At 41.4% G+C, this 17785-nt stretch overlaps 1 protein-coding gene across 1 annotated transcript in view; it reads left to right on the top strand.

The window, feature by feature from the left end:
• cblb (Cbl proto-oncogene B, E3 ubiquitin protein ligase) overlaps positions 1 to 17785 on the top strand; it is a gene marked incomplete at its 3' end in the record, with an annotated part of 68232 nt that overhangs the window by 19152 nt on the left and 31295 nt on the right. Inside the window, exons 5-10 of the mRNA XM_025911025.1 lie at positions 7191 to 7347; positions 10863 to 10984; positions 12842 to 12901; positions 13051 to 13188; positions 13690 to 13777; positions 15134 to 15265. Coding sequence (XP_025766810.1) covers positions 7191 to 7347; positions 10863 to 10984; positions 12842 to 12901; positions 13051 to 13188; positions 13690 to 13777; positions 15134 to 15265 — 697 coding nt within the window. The remainder of the gene's footprint in view (positions 1 to 7190; positions 7348 to 10862; positions 10985 to 12841; positions 12902 to 13050; positions 13189 to 13689; positions 13778 to 15133; positions 15266 to 17785) is intronic.

The following is a 17785-nucleotide window of genomic DNA, read 5'->3' on the forward strand; positions in this document are numbered from 1 at the left end:
AAGGTCAGTGCATCGTTCTCTTGACTCCTGAGTCCACATGCCCTGATGCATCCATGGCAATGTATGTGTGGATGCTATAAAGTTCTTAGGCATAGATAAACCCACTGTATGAATTTCTGTGTGATTGGGGGAATGAGACGTGCAGTAAAAAGTGCTTTGAATGATTAGAAAGGCGCTATACAACTACCAGTCATGGCTACTATAACACTGCAATTCTTTGTTAGCATCACATTTAATCAAACTGAAGTTTCCATTTCTGTGGTTTGTGCTTGTGGATGGGCTGAACCATGACAGCTCCAGGAAGTCACCTGTGGATCCATTCATTCCTATAACACTGGCTGATGGCTTTAGTCTGTAAATAATACTCACATACATTACATCTCTGAACTCACGTCAAAGACAAGCTCCAAAAATGTAATCATAGGAAGGATAGCTGAAGAGTTTCCCTCTATTATTTTTATTCAGTAGGCTGGTTGACAAATTACTGTATCATCAGATATGTGACATCAGCTGCAAACTACATCATCCGGAAAGTATTCACAGTGGTTAACCTCTTCCACATTTTGTCAAGTTAGACCCTTATTCCAAAATGGATTAAATTCATTTTTAACCACAAAATTCCACACAAAATACGATAATGACAAAGTAAAAAATTTTTGCTTACATAAGTATCCACAGCCTTTGATCAGTATTTTGTTGACGCACCTTTGGCAGCATTCAAGTCCTTTTGAGTATGATGCTACAAGCTTGGCACACCTGTTTTAGGGCAGATTCTCCCATTTTTTGCAGAACCTTTCAAGCTCCATCAGGTTGGTTTGGGCTCTGGCTGGGCCACTCAAAGACATTCACAGATTGGTCCCAAAGCCACTCCTTCTTGTTACCACACTTGTTATCTTGGCTGTGTGCTTAGGGTTATTATCCTGTTGAAGATAAACCTTCGCCACATTTCAAAAGCCAGAGCACTTTGAAAGAGGTCGTCATCAAGGATGTCTCTGTAGATTGCTGCATTAAATTTTTTCCTCAACCCTGACTAATCTCCCAGTTCTGCTGCTGATGCTGGCACCACGATGCTTCACTGTAGGGATGGTATTAGCCAGGTGGTGAGCAGTGCCTGCTTTCCATGACACACAGGATTCAGGCCAAAGAGTTAAATCTTTGTTTAAGAGAGACCAGAGAATTTTGTTTTTTATGGTCTGCGGGTCCCTCAGTTGACTTCTGGCAAACTCCAGGCAGGCTGTCATGAAGAATGATTTCCGTCTGGCTGCTCTACCATACAGGCTTGATCGGTGAAGTGCTACTTCACCGATACTCCTTCTACCCCAACTTGCTCAGACTGGCCAAGTAGCTAAAAGTCCAGGTGTTTCAAAATCTTCCTGTTATGGATGATGGTGGTCACTGTGATGATTGGGATCTTCAGTGCTGCAGAAATTTTTCAACCCAAGTTCTGTGACTTGATACAATCCTGTCTTGAAGATCTACAGACAATTCCTCTGACCTTTCTTCCACTGTCATCAAAGGGACCTAATATAGACAGGTGTGTGTCAGGGTGCAACTGAGCTCAGGTTTCAGTGTCATGCAAGAATTTCACTTCTGAATTTTAAGCAAACTTTTTCCACTTTGTCATTATTGGATATTGTGTGTAGAATTTTAAGTTGAAAAATGAATTTAATCCATTTTACAATAAGGCTGTAACAGGACAAATTTTGGAGGAAGTAAAGCACTGTGAATACTTCTCTCTTCCCCTGGGATTAATGGTACAGTCCAACTTACGATTACAGTTGTGTCATTCTAAAACTGCGACGTAAAAAGGATGACTTAAAAAAACAAAAAAACAAATACATTAAACATTGGGCACCAAATTCTGTAAGTTCTCAAAATGCCTGAAATCCCAATTTTGTGTGGATTTTTTTTATCCACAGTTTTGATAGAAGATGGTGTTTAAGGCAATAGCTTCACATTTTCACAGATAGACTGTTGGATATTTTTCAGAAAATGAAATTTAAACTGTGAATCATATATTTTATTTTAATATGTTAAAATTAATTAAATTTACTTCAGTTTTATGTATATTGCACTAGGGATGGGTACCGGTTTCCGGTGTCATCATGGCACCGGTTCTGACATAAACGGTAGTAACCAGACCGAAAAGCAGCGCACATTTCGGTGCTTTTTTTTTTCCTGAGATGTGATACACTTTAGATTCTAGCCAATCATTTTACGTTTCCGAGGATAGTAGGCGGGCCCAGGTACGTACGTTCTTTTAGAGCAGAGCTACAGATTAAAAATGCCCAAGGCGAAGCGGTCAAAAGTCTGGCTGTACTTCACAGCAAAAGATGCAAACCCAGCAGCCTGCAACAAGTGCTTTAAGCTGATACTGTGATACTGTGCAAATGAGGTAACTCCTCGAATCTGATGAAATACCTGGCGACGCAAAACGTTTTTTTAAAAGCCGAGAAATGCGCCGTATTTGATAGCTTGCTGCGAGACCTCACACCGTGCACATCTACTGCGGGTGTGGTGCCTGTTATCGGACCTGGAGTTAGCAACATCCCCGAAGAACCCGAAGAGTAGAGTCCTGGCCCCTAGCCCTGTCAGTGTAGCAGAAATGATGACGGATGATGATGGCAGCAGCAGCCGTTCTTCTCTGCGTGAGTAGCTTAATGTTGTTCGTGTGTAATTTACGTTGAGTACGCTAACCACGTTATTAAATTAATGCATGTAAGGTGAACTAGCAAACACCGTCGTAGTTAAATGCGGCTGTCTTCTTGTTTGATGGCAGATACTCCCTTCACCTGGGCCAAAAAGGCTAAAATGACCAAAGAAAAATTGGAAAACAGTTAAACATGAGAGGTTTTTGGACAAAGTTTGTGTTTTTTCCATTGTTTAAGCACTGCTTCCAGCCAAGAGTGATACCATATATGGCCTATAGCTGCAGAAAAGGCTAACATTGTTATCCTTTTCCAAAAAAACAGCTGAACATGAGAGGTTTTTGGACCAATTTTGTGTTCTCCATTCTTTAAGCACCGGTTTGAGCACCATTTAAGCACCGGCACCGTTTCAAAAGTACCGGTTTGGTACTGGTATCGGATAAAACCTAAACAATACCCATCCCTATATAGCACCAAATCACAAGAGTTCTGTTACAGTGCTTTATAATCTAAGATAGAAACCCTGAAGTAATAGAGAGAGAAAACCCCCCACAATTAAACGTCCCTCTGTGAGCAAGCACTTGATGACAGTGGGGAGGAAAAACTGCCTTTTATCAGAAAGAAATCTCTGGCAGAACCAGGCTCAGGAAGGGGGAGCCATCTGCCACAACCGTTTGGGGGTAATGGAAGTAAGACAGGCTAAAAAAAAGGAAGACAGAAAGAGATTAACAATAATGAATGATTAAATGTAGAGTGGTGTTAAAGCACATAGTGAGTGAAAAAGAAACACAAGTGCTCTATTGGGGTGATATGGCCTTGAACATCTCCAGAAAAGACTGCTATGTTCTGTAGAACACTGTTATAAAATATATCATTGTCTTATTAGTGAATGCCATTGAGATGTTTTGTCCTTTAATAAAAATTAATCACAAACATTTTTTAGATTTTAGATTTTTACGTTACAGTATTCCCTCGTTTATCGTGGGAGTTACGTTCTAAAATTAACCCACGATAGGTGAAATCCACAAAGTAGCCAGCTTTATTATTTACAATTATTATAGATGTTTTAAGGCTGTAAAACCCCTCACTACACACTTTATACACTTTTCTCAGTCAGACATGAACATTTTCACACTTTTCTCTCTTGTTTAAATGCTCTGAAAGTTCAAACCTTCGTAGAAAAATAAGTCCAGTATTATAGAATGAAACCAAAGATCAAACCCTGTTTTCAGGTCCAGAACATGGGAATAGAGCAGCTGCGAGAGAATTCAACATTAATGAATCAATGGTACGGAAGTAGAGGAAGCAAGAAGAATGAGTTGAGTGAAGTTTGACTTATCTGACTGTTTTGTTTCGCTTAATGCGCCTTATGGTCCGAAAAATACGGAAACTTCTACCTTCCTTTAGCATGTTTAGAAGTCCAACTTTTTGTTCGATGGTTAGCATCTTCCTCTGCCTTTTGGATGCTACCGCCGGTGCCTTTGACGGTGCAAAACATTTCGTCAACATTGTTTTTGTTGGGGAGAAAACTTACAAACATACAGTACAGCACTTCAGAGTCACACTGCTAGCGATCGAAGATGTTTGTACATTTGACAAGCTGAACGCATTCTGTACTGTTCAGGAGACACACCACGGAGGAGACTGATTGACAATAGTCTACAGCCAATCAGGGCGCAGAACACAATGCGCTGTAAAAAAAAAAAAAAAAAAAAGCATGCAAAATTGCACAAAAGAAAAAGAACCTGGCAAACAGTGAGGCCGCGAAAGGTGAACCGCGTTATAGTGAGGGACCACTGTACTGTTTAAATCTTGTTTTTAAGGTAGGCACCACAGAGTGTGTTACTACAATTGTTGTTAATACATCTGTGAACTTTGTGACATCATGTTGAATTTATAACAGAGTGTGACTTAAAAATATGCAGAAGTAATTTGTACTTACTTTATGGCCAGAACATGCTTGTTTAGTTTATTCAGAAAAGGTTTTCAACGCAGAGCTGCATTCATGAAAACTCGGACATCAGGATATCAGTCTTCTTTTATCTTGTGGTAACTGTGAGAGCATATGTACTCTCCTCCTTTCAACAAATTGAAGGTTTCAGCAGTAGCAACGAAACTGAATATAAACTCAAATCTATGGAATTCACATAGTAGCATAGAATGCATTTTTTTGGGTCTTCTAATGTCCTGTTTTCAGGATGGCACCACAAGGTTGCTTCGTTTTTTATTCACATTTCCAGGGAGCCCCCCATAAAACGCAGTCCAAACAGCTGATAAGTTACACACCCACGCACATCTATTATTAATTTCACTTGAAAGAAAGTTTACTTCAACATTTTTATTTTTGCTGTAGAGTTGCATTCATCATCTTGTCAGTGCTGTACAGGGAGTGCAGAATTATTAGGCAAGTTGTATTTTTGAGGAATAATTTTATTATTGAACAACAACCATGTTCTCAATGAACCCAAAAAACACATTAATATCAAAGCTCAATGTTTTTGGAAGTAGTTTTTAGTTTGTTTTTAGTTTGAGCTATTTTAGGGGGATATCTGTGTGTGCAGGTGACTATTACTGTGCATAATTATTAGGCAACTTAACAAAAAACAAATATACCCATTTCAATTATTTATTTTTACCAGTGAAACCAATATAACATCTCCACATTCACAAATATACATTTCTGACATTCAAAAACAAAACAAAAACAAATCAGCGACCAATATAGCCACCATTCTTTGCAAGGACACTCAAAAGCCTGCCATCCATGGATTCTGTCAGTGTTTTGATCTGTTCTCCATCAACATTGCGTGCAGCAGCAACCACAGCCTCCCAGACACTGTTCAGAGAGGTGCACTGTTTTCCCTCCTTGTAAATCTCACATTTGATGATGGACCACAGGTTCTCAATGGGGTTCAGATCAGGTGAACAAGGAGGCCATGTCATTAGTTTTTCTTCTTTTATACCCTTTATTGCCAGCCACGCTGTGGAGTACTTGGACGCGTGTGATGGAGCATTGTCCTGCATGAAAATCATGTTTTTCTTGAAGGATGCAGACTTCTTCCTGTACCACTGCTTGAAGAAGGTGTCTTCCAGAAACTGGCAGTAGGACTGGGAGTTGAGCTTGACTCCATCCTCAACCCGAAAAGGCCCCACAAGCTCATCTTTGATGATACCAGCCCAAACCAGTACTCCACCTCCACCTTGCTGGCGTCTGAGTCGGACTGGAGCTCTCTGCCCTTTACCAATCCAGCCACGGGCCCATCCATCTGGCCCATCAAGACTCACTCTCATTTCATCAGTCCATAAAACCTTAGAAAAATCAGTCTTGAGATATTTCTTGGCCCAGTCTTGACGTTTCAGCTTGTGTGTCTTGTTCAGTGGTGGTCGTCTTTCAGCCTTTCTTACCTTGGCCATGTCTCTGAGTATTGCACACCTTGTGCTTTTGGGCACTCCAGTGATGTTGCAGCTCTGAAATATGGCCATACTGGTGGCAAGTGGCATCTTGGCAGCTGCACGCTTGACTTTTCTCAGTTCATGGGCAGTTATTTTGCGCCTTGGTTTTTCCACACGCTTCTTGCGACCCTGTTGACTATTTTGAATGAAACGCTTGATTGTTCGATGATCACGCTTCAGAAGTGTTGCAATTTTAAGACTGCTGCATCCCTCTGCAAGATATCTCACTATTTTTGACTTTTCTGAGCCTGTCAAGTCCTTCTTTTGACCCATTTTGCCAAAGGAAAGGAAGTTGCCTAATAATTATGCACACCTGATATAGGGTGTTGATGTCATTAGACCACACCCCTTCTCATTACAGAGATGCACATCACCTAATATGCTTAATTGGTAGTAGGCTTTCGAGCCTATACAGCTTGGAGTAAGACAACATGCATGAAGAGGATGATGTGGACAAAATACTCATTTGCCTAATAATTCTGCACTCCCTGTAAACATTCTGCCGGTCAATAAATCGACTGGTTCTTACCTTATATAGCACTTTTGTACTCTACCTGAGCACCAGTGGTGCTTTATATAAAATGCCCCATTCACACCATCATCCATTATCTATGCGCTTTCTATCTCAACATTCACACGCCGATGGATGCATCAGAGAGCAACTTGGAGTTAGTATGCTTCTAAAGGATATTTAGGCATAGAAAGTATTTGGTTCATGCAATGTTTGTGTTATCTTTACTGTGTTGTTGAACTTTTAGAATGCTTAATGTTTAATATCTACTGCCTCTGTGTATTTTCCTTTTTGTAATTTAGTTAATGCATTTGGCATCTCGGGAACATTTGAATCTATTTTTTTAATTGCCGAAAATTAAGCTTTAAACTATGTCGGGGTATAAGATACAGTTGTGTTTAAGTAACTTTGCTGATTTGACTGCAAGCCCACTGTCTAGAGGCCCACTGTGGCTAATCACAGTCACCACATACATTTGGTAATTTGCACATATTCTTATCAGTTAAGATGCATGCCTGGATATCTAACTTATATCTCACAATCATTTATGTGACTTTTACGACTTGGTTCTTTTGCAGGACAATAGTGCCATGGAAAGTCTTCCGTCAGTGCCTTCATGACATACATCCCATCAGCAGCGGTCTGGAGGCTATGGCTCTCAAATCCACCATTGACCTCACCTGCAATGACTACATTTCTGTGTTCGAGTTTGACATCTTCACACGCCTCTTCCAGGTTGGTCAATATCAAGTAAATTAGTTTCCAACTACTTAATCTGATTATTTTGACTTTTTACTGTCGTTTGGTTTAATTTCACTTCCTTCGGCTTAACCGGGTCCGCGAGGCAGGGGCAGCAGCCTAATCAAGGACGCTAGTGCCGCGGTTTGTCAATCTAAAAACTATGAACCAAATCTGTGAAAAAGTGCAGTTCTAGGGGAGTCCAACACGCATTGAAAACGAATCCGACTTATTGCCAGCAAATTGGACCAAGCTCCTGCAGCAGTCACATAAGGATCGAATGGCTTGTAGCAATGAGCCAGACAACCTATTCCTGAGCACCCCCACAATATCTCCAAGTCCACAAAACATAAGTAGACTGGCTGGGCAAACTCCTACATGGCCTCAAACATCCTCCAGAGGATAAAGAGCTGTTTCAGTGTTTTGCGACCACAACAAAAACCCCATTGTTTCTCCTGTATCCAAAGTCCTACTAACAGACAAATTCTCCTCCTGGTCACTCTTCTTGAAGATGAGAACAACACTCGAGTCTGCCAGTTCAGAGGTACCACTCCAGATCTCCATGCGACATAGTCGAGGCATGTCAACCAGGACAGCCCTAATACATCCAGAGCCTTTTGGAACTCAGAGCGAACCTCATCCACCCCAGGGACCTCGCCACCAAGGAACTGGTTAACTGCCTCAGTAACCATGTCCCTAGTGAGCGGCGAGTTGTCCCTCTCATTCACAGACTGCTTCCTCTATGGAAGAGGTGTCAGTGGGATTGAGGAGGTCTTCAAAGTATTCCTTTCACCACCTAACTGTATTCTCACTTAAGATCAGTGAGTAGAGCACCACTTTCCCTCCCCGAGTTACCGAATGGTTTACCAGAATCGCTCTGAGACAGACCAAAAGGTTTTTTCCATGGCCTCACCAAACTCCCCTGAGTTTTTGCTTCAGCTACCACCCCGTGCTGCATTCCAGTTGGCCTGCTAGTACCCGTCAGCTGTTTCCAAAGTCCCACAGGCTAACCAAGCCCAATAGGACTCCTTCTTCAGCTTTGATGGGTCCCTTCACCTCCAGTTTCCACCATCTGGTTCAGAGATTACCACCACGACAAGCACCAAGAACACCCTCACCCAATGACTCCAAGAAGGCTGGGTGCTCATAAGCACATACAACAGTCAGGACCTGTTCCCTAGCCCTGAGGCGCAATGGCACTGGGGCTCGTGTCTCGTCCAATTCTTTCTCTGCTGTCCGCACACTGTGAGCAAATTTGGCACACAGATTTGTGTGCAAAGGAGCTATGAGCTTAATATGCTGGTTTAATATGTAAGATGACCTGATAGCAAAAATTATTATTACTGTTAAAATAGGTCAGCTATTCTGAGTCTGATAGCAGTGGGGAAGAAGTTGTTGAGTCGTGATGTTCTGGATTTCACACTTCTAAAACCTTCGTCCCGAGGGCAGAAGTGTGAACAGTCTGTGTTGGGGGTGTGTGGGGTGTTTGAGGATGGAGGCAGCTCTCCTCTGGACTCTGCGATGGTAGATGCTCTGCAGAGAGGGCAGCGCGGTCCTAGTGATACTCTCCGCAGTTGTTATCACTCTCTGCAGGCGTTTGCGGTCCATAGCAGTAGTGCTGCCGTACTATGCAGTGATGCAACTGGTCAGTGTGCTCTCGAAAATGCAGCTGTAGAACCTGCTGAGGATCTTGGCCGACATACCAGATTTCCTCAGCCTCCTCAGGAAATACAGCCGCTGCTGAGGATTCTTGACCAGCTGTGTGGTGTTCAGTGTCCAGGCGAGGTCCTCAGTGATGTAGACGCCTAGGTATCTAAAGCTGCTCACCCTCTCCACTTCAAGGCCCCGGATAAACAGCGGCTGGTGAGGCCTCCTCTTCTCTTTTGTGTCCACTATCATCTCTTTGTCTTATCAGTGTTGAGGGTTGAGGTTGTTGTCCTCACACCATGACACCAGACCAGCCACCTCTCTCCTATAAGCCGCTTCATCCCCTCCAGTGATGCAACCAATCACTGCAGTGTTGTCCGCGAACTTCAGTATGGTGTTGCCTATTGGAGGCAACACAGTCGTGGGTGTACAGGGTGTAGAGGATAGGACTGAGGACGCAACCCTGTGGAACGCCAGTGTTTGTAATAATGCTGGCTGAAGTCCTGTTGCCGATCCTGACGGACTGGGAAAGTCAAAAAGTCCTGTAGCCAGTCACATGGGTGATCTGGGGGTTCTGGAAGGTCTGGGAGGTTTGGAGGGTCTCGAAGCGGGTGTAGAATACATTGAGGTCATCCAGCAGACTGCCTGCAGAACTGATGGTGCTGATGGTGGCCCTGTACTCTGTGATGTGCTGCAAGCCTTGCCACATCCGCCCGGGGTCAGCAGAAGAATAGAAGCCATCCAGCTAAGAGGAAGACCTCTGTACTGCTTCTTAGCTGCTGTAATGGCTTTCCTCAGTCCATACTTCGCAGCTTTGTACTCCGTCTCATTGCCTGATCTAAATGCAAGAGACCGAGTACGCAGCATGTCTCGTACCTGACTGTTGATCCAGTTGTCTATAATGTGCTGGTGACATCATGGTTCTGCTTCTGGACAGTCTGCACGTCTCCGCACCACGAGTTGTTAATGAACACACACACACCTCCCATGATAGCCTTACCGGAGGCTGCAGTCCAGTCTCCTCAGTATACGGAGTGAGTCTGTAGGTGAATGGCGCACTCCGGGACTTTGTCTGAGAGCCTGGTCTCGGTGAAAATAAGAGCGCAGCATTCTCTAATTTCCCGTTGTGTTGTGATCCTGGCTCGTAGTTCGTCCAGTTTGTTTTCCAGGGACCTCACACTGGCCAGCAAGAGGCTGGGTAGTGATGGTTGGCTAGCCCGAGCTTTTAGCCTAGCATGGAGCCCCCCCCTCTTGCCTGGCCTACGTTGCCATCTCCGAAGTGCACTCCTGGGGTCAGCTGACTCACTAGGGCTCAGTGCTTCGGGGCCTTCCTGGGGGTGGTGGTGGTGGTGGCGGTGTCTACCGGGGCGAATAATGACTTGAAGCTCCGGTGGAAGGGTAAAGTCCGGAAGATTGATTGAGTTACCAATGTCCAGTAGTGCCTATCTCGGGTATGTTAACAGTGCACAACACTTATCCAGTGCAAAAAGAACAAAAAACAAACAACAACAAACAACAAGTTGGCATCTGAGAGCAGAGCAAGCAAACATGTCTGCCTCGAGGGGCGCCATGATTTTGCCTCCTCTATGAATTTTTTTTTAAATCACTCTTTGTCTGGTCCCTCAGCGAGGAACAGTTTACCTTGGAAGATCCTACCAGGTGCAAAATACTCCTGGGTTTTCTGAAACATAGAAATCTCTATAGCAAAATAAGATGGGAATTCACGGAGGCAACGCAATGAGTGTATGATGTTATACATGATCTGTCACACGCAGACCCAACTTCCGTTTACTTTATGTTCACAATATAAAACATTAATACTTACAAAAACTGCATAACCACAATAACATGTTTTTTTTTTTCAGCCTTGGGGATCGATTCTGAGGAACTGGAATTTCCTAGCGGTGACACACCCTGGCTATATGGCCTTCCTTACTTATGATGAAGTCAAAGCTCGACTGCACAAGTACATCAACAAGCCTGGCAGGTATGTAATCCTTCAATTTAAGCATGCAGAAAGGGCTGGATCACAGAGGGTCTCAGGATAGATGGATACTGTCATTGCTTCCTTAACTTATAAAAGTTTTATTTTGCCATTTGTTCTTATTCTTTGTTCTTATTTTACCAAGCTGTAGAGTTGACTTTCCAACTGCTATGACACTTCTGCTTAATGCAGTCACCTCTAATTTAGCTTATTTTGGCTTAGAATGCTCAAAAATACTGGCATAAAGAATATGACACAAAATATGGCACAGAATTTCAACCAACTTTGTACTTTGAGCACTTGTGACTATAAAATATACATTGGCTTTGCATCATGTTTTGGTAGGAAGAGAAAAAAAACCCGAGTGACACCTACACCACAAACATCTGAACTGTTTTAGAATTTAGCATCTGAACCAAGATACCAACAAAAAAGTGCACCTGCAATCTTCCTGGATGGCACAGAAAGTAGCTTTAAAAATACCCTAACTTATTTCCCAGCAGCTTGTATAGCCTTGAGCTGGGCCTTGCATGCCTTCTGAATAGCAGGTCTTGTGTTTTGGCAAGGTAGAGCAGGTAATAACAGGACAGGTCTCTGTGTATGTGAGCATGGAAGGGGGCTGGTGTGAGTATCCAAATATAAAGGGTACTGCCTATGAAATGACTCATGCAGATATCATGCTGCAAACCAACACTGGAACACATAAGCAGAACCACATAACTGTGTGGGTGAGGACAGTCATATCTGATGAGCCACTACATGTTACTCATTTAAAAAACAGAAAACACACACACTTTTAAACATGTTACTGGGATATGCCAGATGGTGAAAAGTCCATCCATATTATAAATGGTAAATGGTAAATGGCCTGTATTTGTATAGCGCTTTACTAGTCCCTAAGGACCCCAAAGCGCTTTACACATCCAGTCATCCACCCATTCACACACATTCACACAGTGGTGATGGCAAGCTACATTGTAGCCACAGCCACCCTGGGGCGCACTGACAGAGGCGAGGCTGCTGGACACTGGCGCCACCGGGCCCTCTGACCACCACCAGTAGGCAATGGGTGAAGTGTCTTGCCCAAGGACACAACAACTGAGACTGTCGGAGCCGGGGCTCAAACCGGCAACCTTCCGATTACAAGGCGACCTCCCAACTCTTGAGCCACGATCGAGCTAATCTTAGCTAATCTTAGCTAATCTTAGCTCAAATCTAGACTATAAATAAAAGTGGAATGTAATGATTTGCAAATATATTATTCACAGTAGAAAACAATTTAACATTTTAAGAAAAACATTAGCTCATGTTGAATTTCATGGCATCAACAAAAAACAGGCAACAAAAAAGGAAAAAAAAAAAATGTTTTTCAGAAGTAAAGGTTGGCAGAGGTTCACTGAGCTGCAAAAAACAAAAGAAAAAATAACAAGAAAACTGAATCGACAAACTGTGGAGAAAAAAAAAGAATCAGAATTATAATAAAATTAAAATAAGACCAGGTCTAAAAATATGCCAGCAACCTGTTATGCTAATGTTTCTAAGCTCATCTTTAGTGATGTTCTTGGAATCCTCTGGTCTTATCGAATTATATAACAGTATTAGATCATACTATAGGACCTTCCACTTCAGTCCCCAATGGTTCTCCTCCTATATAGTGTCAAGCCTACATGTAACTGTCTGTGGATTTTTACCTTCCGGTTTTCATTCTTTAATATTTTTCATCTTTTTTTCTGAACCTATTGTTGCCATGGCTTGAAGTTTCCTGTCAATATCTCCTATCATGGTTGCTTCTATAGTTTGGACCACATCATTGTCAGACTCAAGTTGACTTTGGGTGACTCCAGGCCTCCTTCTCAACAGATCGAACACCTGTGTGTTGTGTTGTTTGGGGTCCACCTTACAGAAGACACAGACTCTGTTGTAAGCCTGATTTGCCCCTAATGCCATCGTTCCAAGGTGTCACTGAGTCTCCAGTAGTCACTGCACTCTTTTCAGTTGTTACCCAGTTTTTCCTTGTCAGTGCTGTTTTTAGTGTGTGAGTCATCCATATCTTTATCTTTCTCTAATAGTTACATCTTCAGACTGAGTTGTACACGTTTGGGCCAATGGGCCATTGGCTATGTGACCTCTGATGGAAACATACTGCAGACCATTCCCAACAACAAACCGCTGTTCCAGGCGTTAATCGATGGCTACAAGGAGGGCTTGTATGTAACCTGTCACACACTTCTTTTTCTAACTCACTCTCTGCAGGTATGTGGTGAGCTTGTTGCTTTCTGCAAACAGAAAGTCACAAATTGTATCTTCAGTGGTCACATCTGATTGGCTTTAAATGCTTAGGAGCAAACCAGAGATCAGTGTATGAAAAACTCTTTTATGAAAGCCATATCCTGGATTAAGAAAGGGTTTTTGACCCAGAAGTGTTTATCTGATGTTGTCTGTTTCGATAATACCTGATAATGTTAAAGGCCTTCAAAAAAGTTAGACATATATATTTAATTTAAGTGGTGCAAAAAACAGGTTATATTAGTGATACAAACAGTACTACTAATCCATTTTTTCACTTTACTCATTACATAATTATAGTCAGTGTTTTTAACTAGACAGAATTCATGATTATTGAAAGGTGCACAAGTTAGACTCTTATAAATATAACATATAATGAAATGCTGTTCTTTGTTGTTTGGTTGTTTGCTTTAAATTCACAGCTACTTATTCCCAGATGGTCGCAGTTACAATCCTGACCTCACTGGTTTATGTGAGCCGACACCTCACGATCACATCAAAGTCACACAAGTGGGTTTGTGTGTGTGGTTATGTGTGTGTGTGAGTGTTTCTATGTTACTGAAAAAAAACATGTATACATGGTGAAATTTATAATATTATGTAAATTTCCCACGTGTATTGGCACATAACTAATTGTGACATTTCGGTGAGTAATATGATTTGCCGGGTAGACTTTGTGTTTCACAGCATTCAGTAAATCAACATGACTCACAGCCTCTCCAAACTATTAAATGTTGAAAATCACTGTGTAAAAGTGTGGCATTAAATGAAGTAATACAAATCAATGGCTTTTTTATACTCACTTCAGATTTATTACAAAACTGAATTTTCCGTATAGTGTGACAAAAACTTTAACAGTTTTCTAGAAGTGCCGCCACATTTTTTCAATTTCAAAATAGTGAATAAGTTATTTTTACAACACTTTTTACTAGTGGTTTGTTTATTCATTCACGTGTAGTAGTGTAGTGTTCCCTGTACTTTGACATTTTAATTTTCTGAGAAAATTATTCCAAACAAGATCAGTTAGGGAATACTGGGAAACTTCAAAGGTGAATGACAGTTGCCCAGCAAGCAGTCTGGTTATTATTTATTTGTTTTTCCTGAACCGGTAAGAGTATCATCTGACAAGGCCACTTTTAAGAAAGTGATCCAGTTCTACATCACCATCCAATGAGATCCTCTTTTTCAAATATTTACATCACCGTACAATTTCATGGAATTTGGCTTCGTAGTTTTTGCTTCCATCATTAAAAACATCACTGAAAACATAGCTCCACCAAGGCTTCCACTACAAAAGCGATTTTCTTCTTGGTAGATTATTAAATGGTCACAATGGGAGTAATTTGGGAAAATTACTTTAGAAAATGCTTAAAACCATTTTGGGTTATGTTACATGCTGACGTGTGCGGAAATTCTGATTGTTCTGTGGTTTCAAAACTGTACAGATAAATTGTAGTTTTTTAGTAGCTAGCAGTTCTTACACAGCTATACCTGTTCTTGTGCTTATTTTTGTTTAGTAATGGTGACAAATCAGACTTGGTTTTTGAGGGGGAAGCCTTTAAAATCAAACCAATAAAAATAGTCTGTTTCTGTGAATTTGGTGCAGCATCATTCACTATGAGAAAACATGTTTTTTTTTCTTTTGAACATAAGGGAAGATTCACTTATTCAGTTAGATCCCCAAATAAAATTTGGGACTTTAAAGATAAAAGGTTATGGAATAGCTCTGAACGAGTGAGAGAAGAAAAACACATTGTACAAGACGAGATGGGAAATGTGTGTTGTACGGATTGTGCATGTTTATATGTTTCTCATGACTTTTATATGCCATTTGATGACTAACAGCAGTATTTTCTGCATGAACAGGAGCAGTATGAGCTGTACTGTGAAATGGGCTCTACCTTTCAGCTTTGTAAGATCTGTGCTGAGAATGACAAAGACATCAAGATTGAACCATGCGGTCACCTCATGTGTACTTCCTGTCTTACTGCCTGGCAGGTATCATAACAAACCTTATCACAGAAGTCCATTTCAAAGTTATTGAATATTGGTGGTATTACATGTGTACGTGCATTTGTTCATTGTCACACTGAGAAATGTTCTGTCCAGTTGGGTAATATAATCTTTGTGATTAATATTGCATTAATGAGCCTGCATAGAAGTTTGAAAAGACTTCTGAAAAATACAGTCAAAGCAGCTTTCTTCAGCAGTCAGGCCAACAAAAAAACCCTCTCTTCCTTACTCCTTCCCTGTACCCATGAATTTGTCCAAATTGAAATTCCACATATCAGCAGAAGTGAGAGGTGAGACTGCACACAATATATTCCAGTTTTTATGCTTGTGGTTCTCCTTGTGGTTCTGCTTGTGGTTCTCTGCTTCCTGTTGTCTTTTTATGTAGTGTCTCTCACAGCAACCTGTCCTACACTAGTGTATTTATTGTGCCTCTTGTTTCTGCACTGAAAGCTGTATGAGGAGTGTCTGTAAATGTTACTCTCATATGAGTCATTAGCATGTCCTGTTCTCCCTTTTTTCATACGTATCCCTTCGCTGGCCATGGTGTTGTAGTTATGTCTCTTCAGACTTGAGTTCTGCACTGACCCTGATGTTATTAATCTCTGGGCAGTACGACAGTCCACACAATTTACTCTGTGGGGCTTAAAACAAGACCAAAAATCTTGCAATCATTCACAGGACCTTTGAGTGTTTTTTTGCAACACTCAGAAGACTTTATACAAACACACTATGGCTTGTACAAATGCACCGCACAGCCAAGCTTACAGACTTGAAGAGTCGGGCAGTAACTGTTCTTTAAAATGCACTGCTGAAAAGTTAATACAAAATGAGGCTATGGTTTCCCCTTTTCATTATAACTCTAGCATGCTTTAGGCTATTCATATAAAATGCCGAACATTGGCAGATCTATAGAGTGTGTGTTTAAACCTATCATTTTCCTTGCCATTTAATGTACTGTATATATACAGTATGTACAGTGGTCCTTCGTTTATCGCGGTAGTTACGTTCTAAAAATAACCCACGATAACTTAATTTTTTTACAATTATTATAGATGTTTTATAGCTGTAAAACCTCTCACTACACACTTTATACACTTTTCTCCAACAGGCTCGAACATTTCCACACTTTTCTCTATGGTTTAAACACTCTAAGTTCAAACCTTCGTAGAAAAATAAGTCCAGTATTATAGAATAAAACCAAAGGCACCCGTGGTTGCCTTTGGTGCAAAACGTTTCATTGACATTTTTGTGTTTGTTGGAGAAAATTTACAAACATACAGTACAGCACTTCAGAGTCACACTGCTAACGATCGAAGATTTATGTAAATTTGACAAGCTGAACGCATTCTGTACTGGACAGGAGACACGGCACGGAGGAGATTGATTGACAATGGTCCACAGCTGACCACTGTATACAGTATATTAAAGTTATATTTAAAAATTATCTTTAAAAGGAAAAATGATGAAATTCTTTATTCATTGTTTATAATTAATTATTCCATAACATATTTCCTAAACAAGATAAGAACTTACATTAAGCACCCAACAGCATCCTGTGGGGATTACCTTGGGACTATGGGATTGTTCCTAGCATAACCATAGCAAAAGCTTGGTTCACATTGCCGGTAGTAACTGAGCCCATTTCCCAGTGAGAGTTGGACTCCACCAGGCCCGCCCTCCTTCAAGACTATGTTCATAACTTTTATGAACAGAATATCTAGGTGCAGATGTGTACTTTGGTGGCCTCTGGATCACGTTTCTGCTATTCACAGATATGGTTCTTCTGGCTTTGTCAGGCAGTGACCTCCAGCTTGTACTTGGGAGGTCTGCAGCGAAGTATGGAGTAGCTGGAGAGAAAGATTTCCCAATCTTCATTTAAAAAAATTGGGACTGCAGGTACAGCAGGAGTTACAGTAAGGAGTTACTTCTGGTCTTCAAAACCAGGTTTGAAAAATAGGCAACTCTTGCAATTCTAACAAGAACGTGAACAGCAAATAGTGTCATTTAAGGATGAATGAGCTACTGTTTTTACAAGACTGACTTTATCTAAAATAGAAAGACAATGATTTCTATTTCTATTTCACACACAATGGGACGCAGACAGATGAAACCCAGGGAAAAGAGGCAGGACAACGAGGATAAGAGAGCAAGGGACAAGAGAGGGCGAGAGAACAAGGGACGAGAGGGACACAAGGAGACATGTCTAGGGAAACGGGCAGACAAACATGAAGACAAGACTGACCTAACAGGGGTGGAGACACAAAGGCAAGACCAAGGCAAACAGGACACAGAGACGAGACCAGGACATGAAAAGGGAACTAATAACTAACCAGACAACCTGAACTACAAATACAGATAACTCAACTAGGAAAAAAGTCACACAGAGAAAACAATAAAGAATAAACAAGAGTCAAAGAAAAGAAAACACAACGACCCAGGTACCCTAACATATTTGGACGTAATACGACCCTAAGGCTGTCAGAAGAGAACTGTGTACAAGAAGGA

Source organism: Oreochromis niloticus, linkage group LG10 (genome assembly GCF_001858045.2).
Source record: "Oreochromis niloticus isolate F11D_XX linkage group LG10, O_niloticus_UMD_NMBU, whole genome shotgun sequence".
NCBI classification, from domain to species: Eukaryota; Metazoa; Chordata; class Actinopteri; order Cichliformes; family Cichlidae; genus Oreochromis; species Oreochromis niloticus.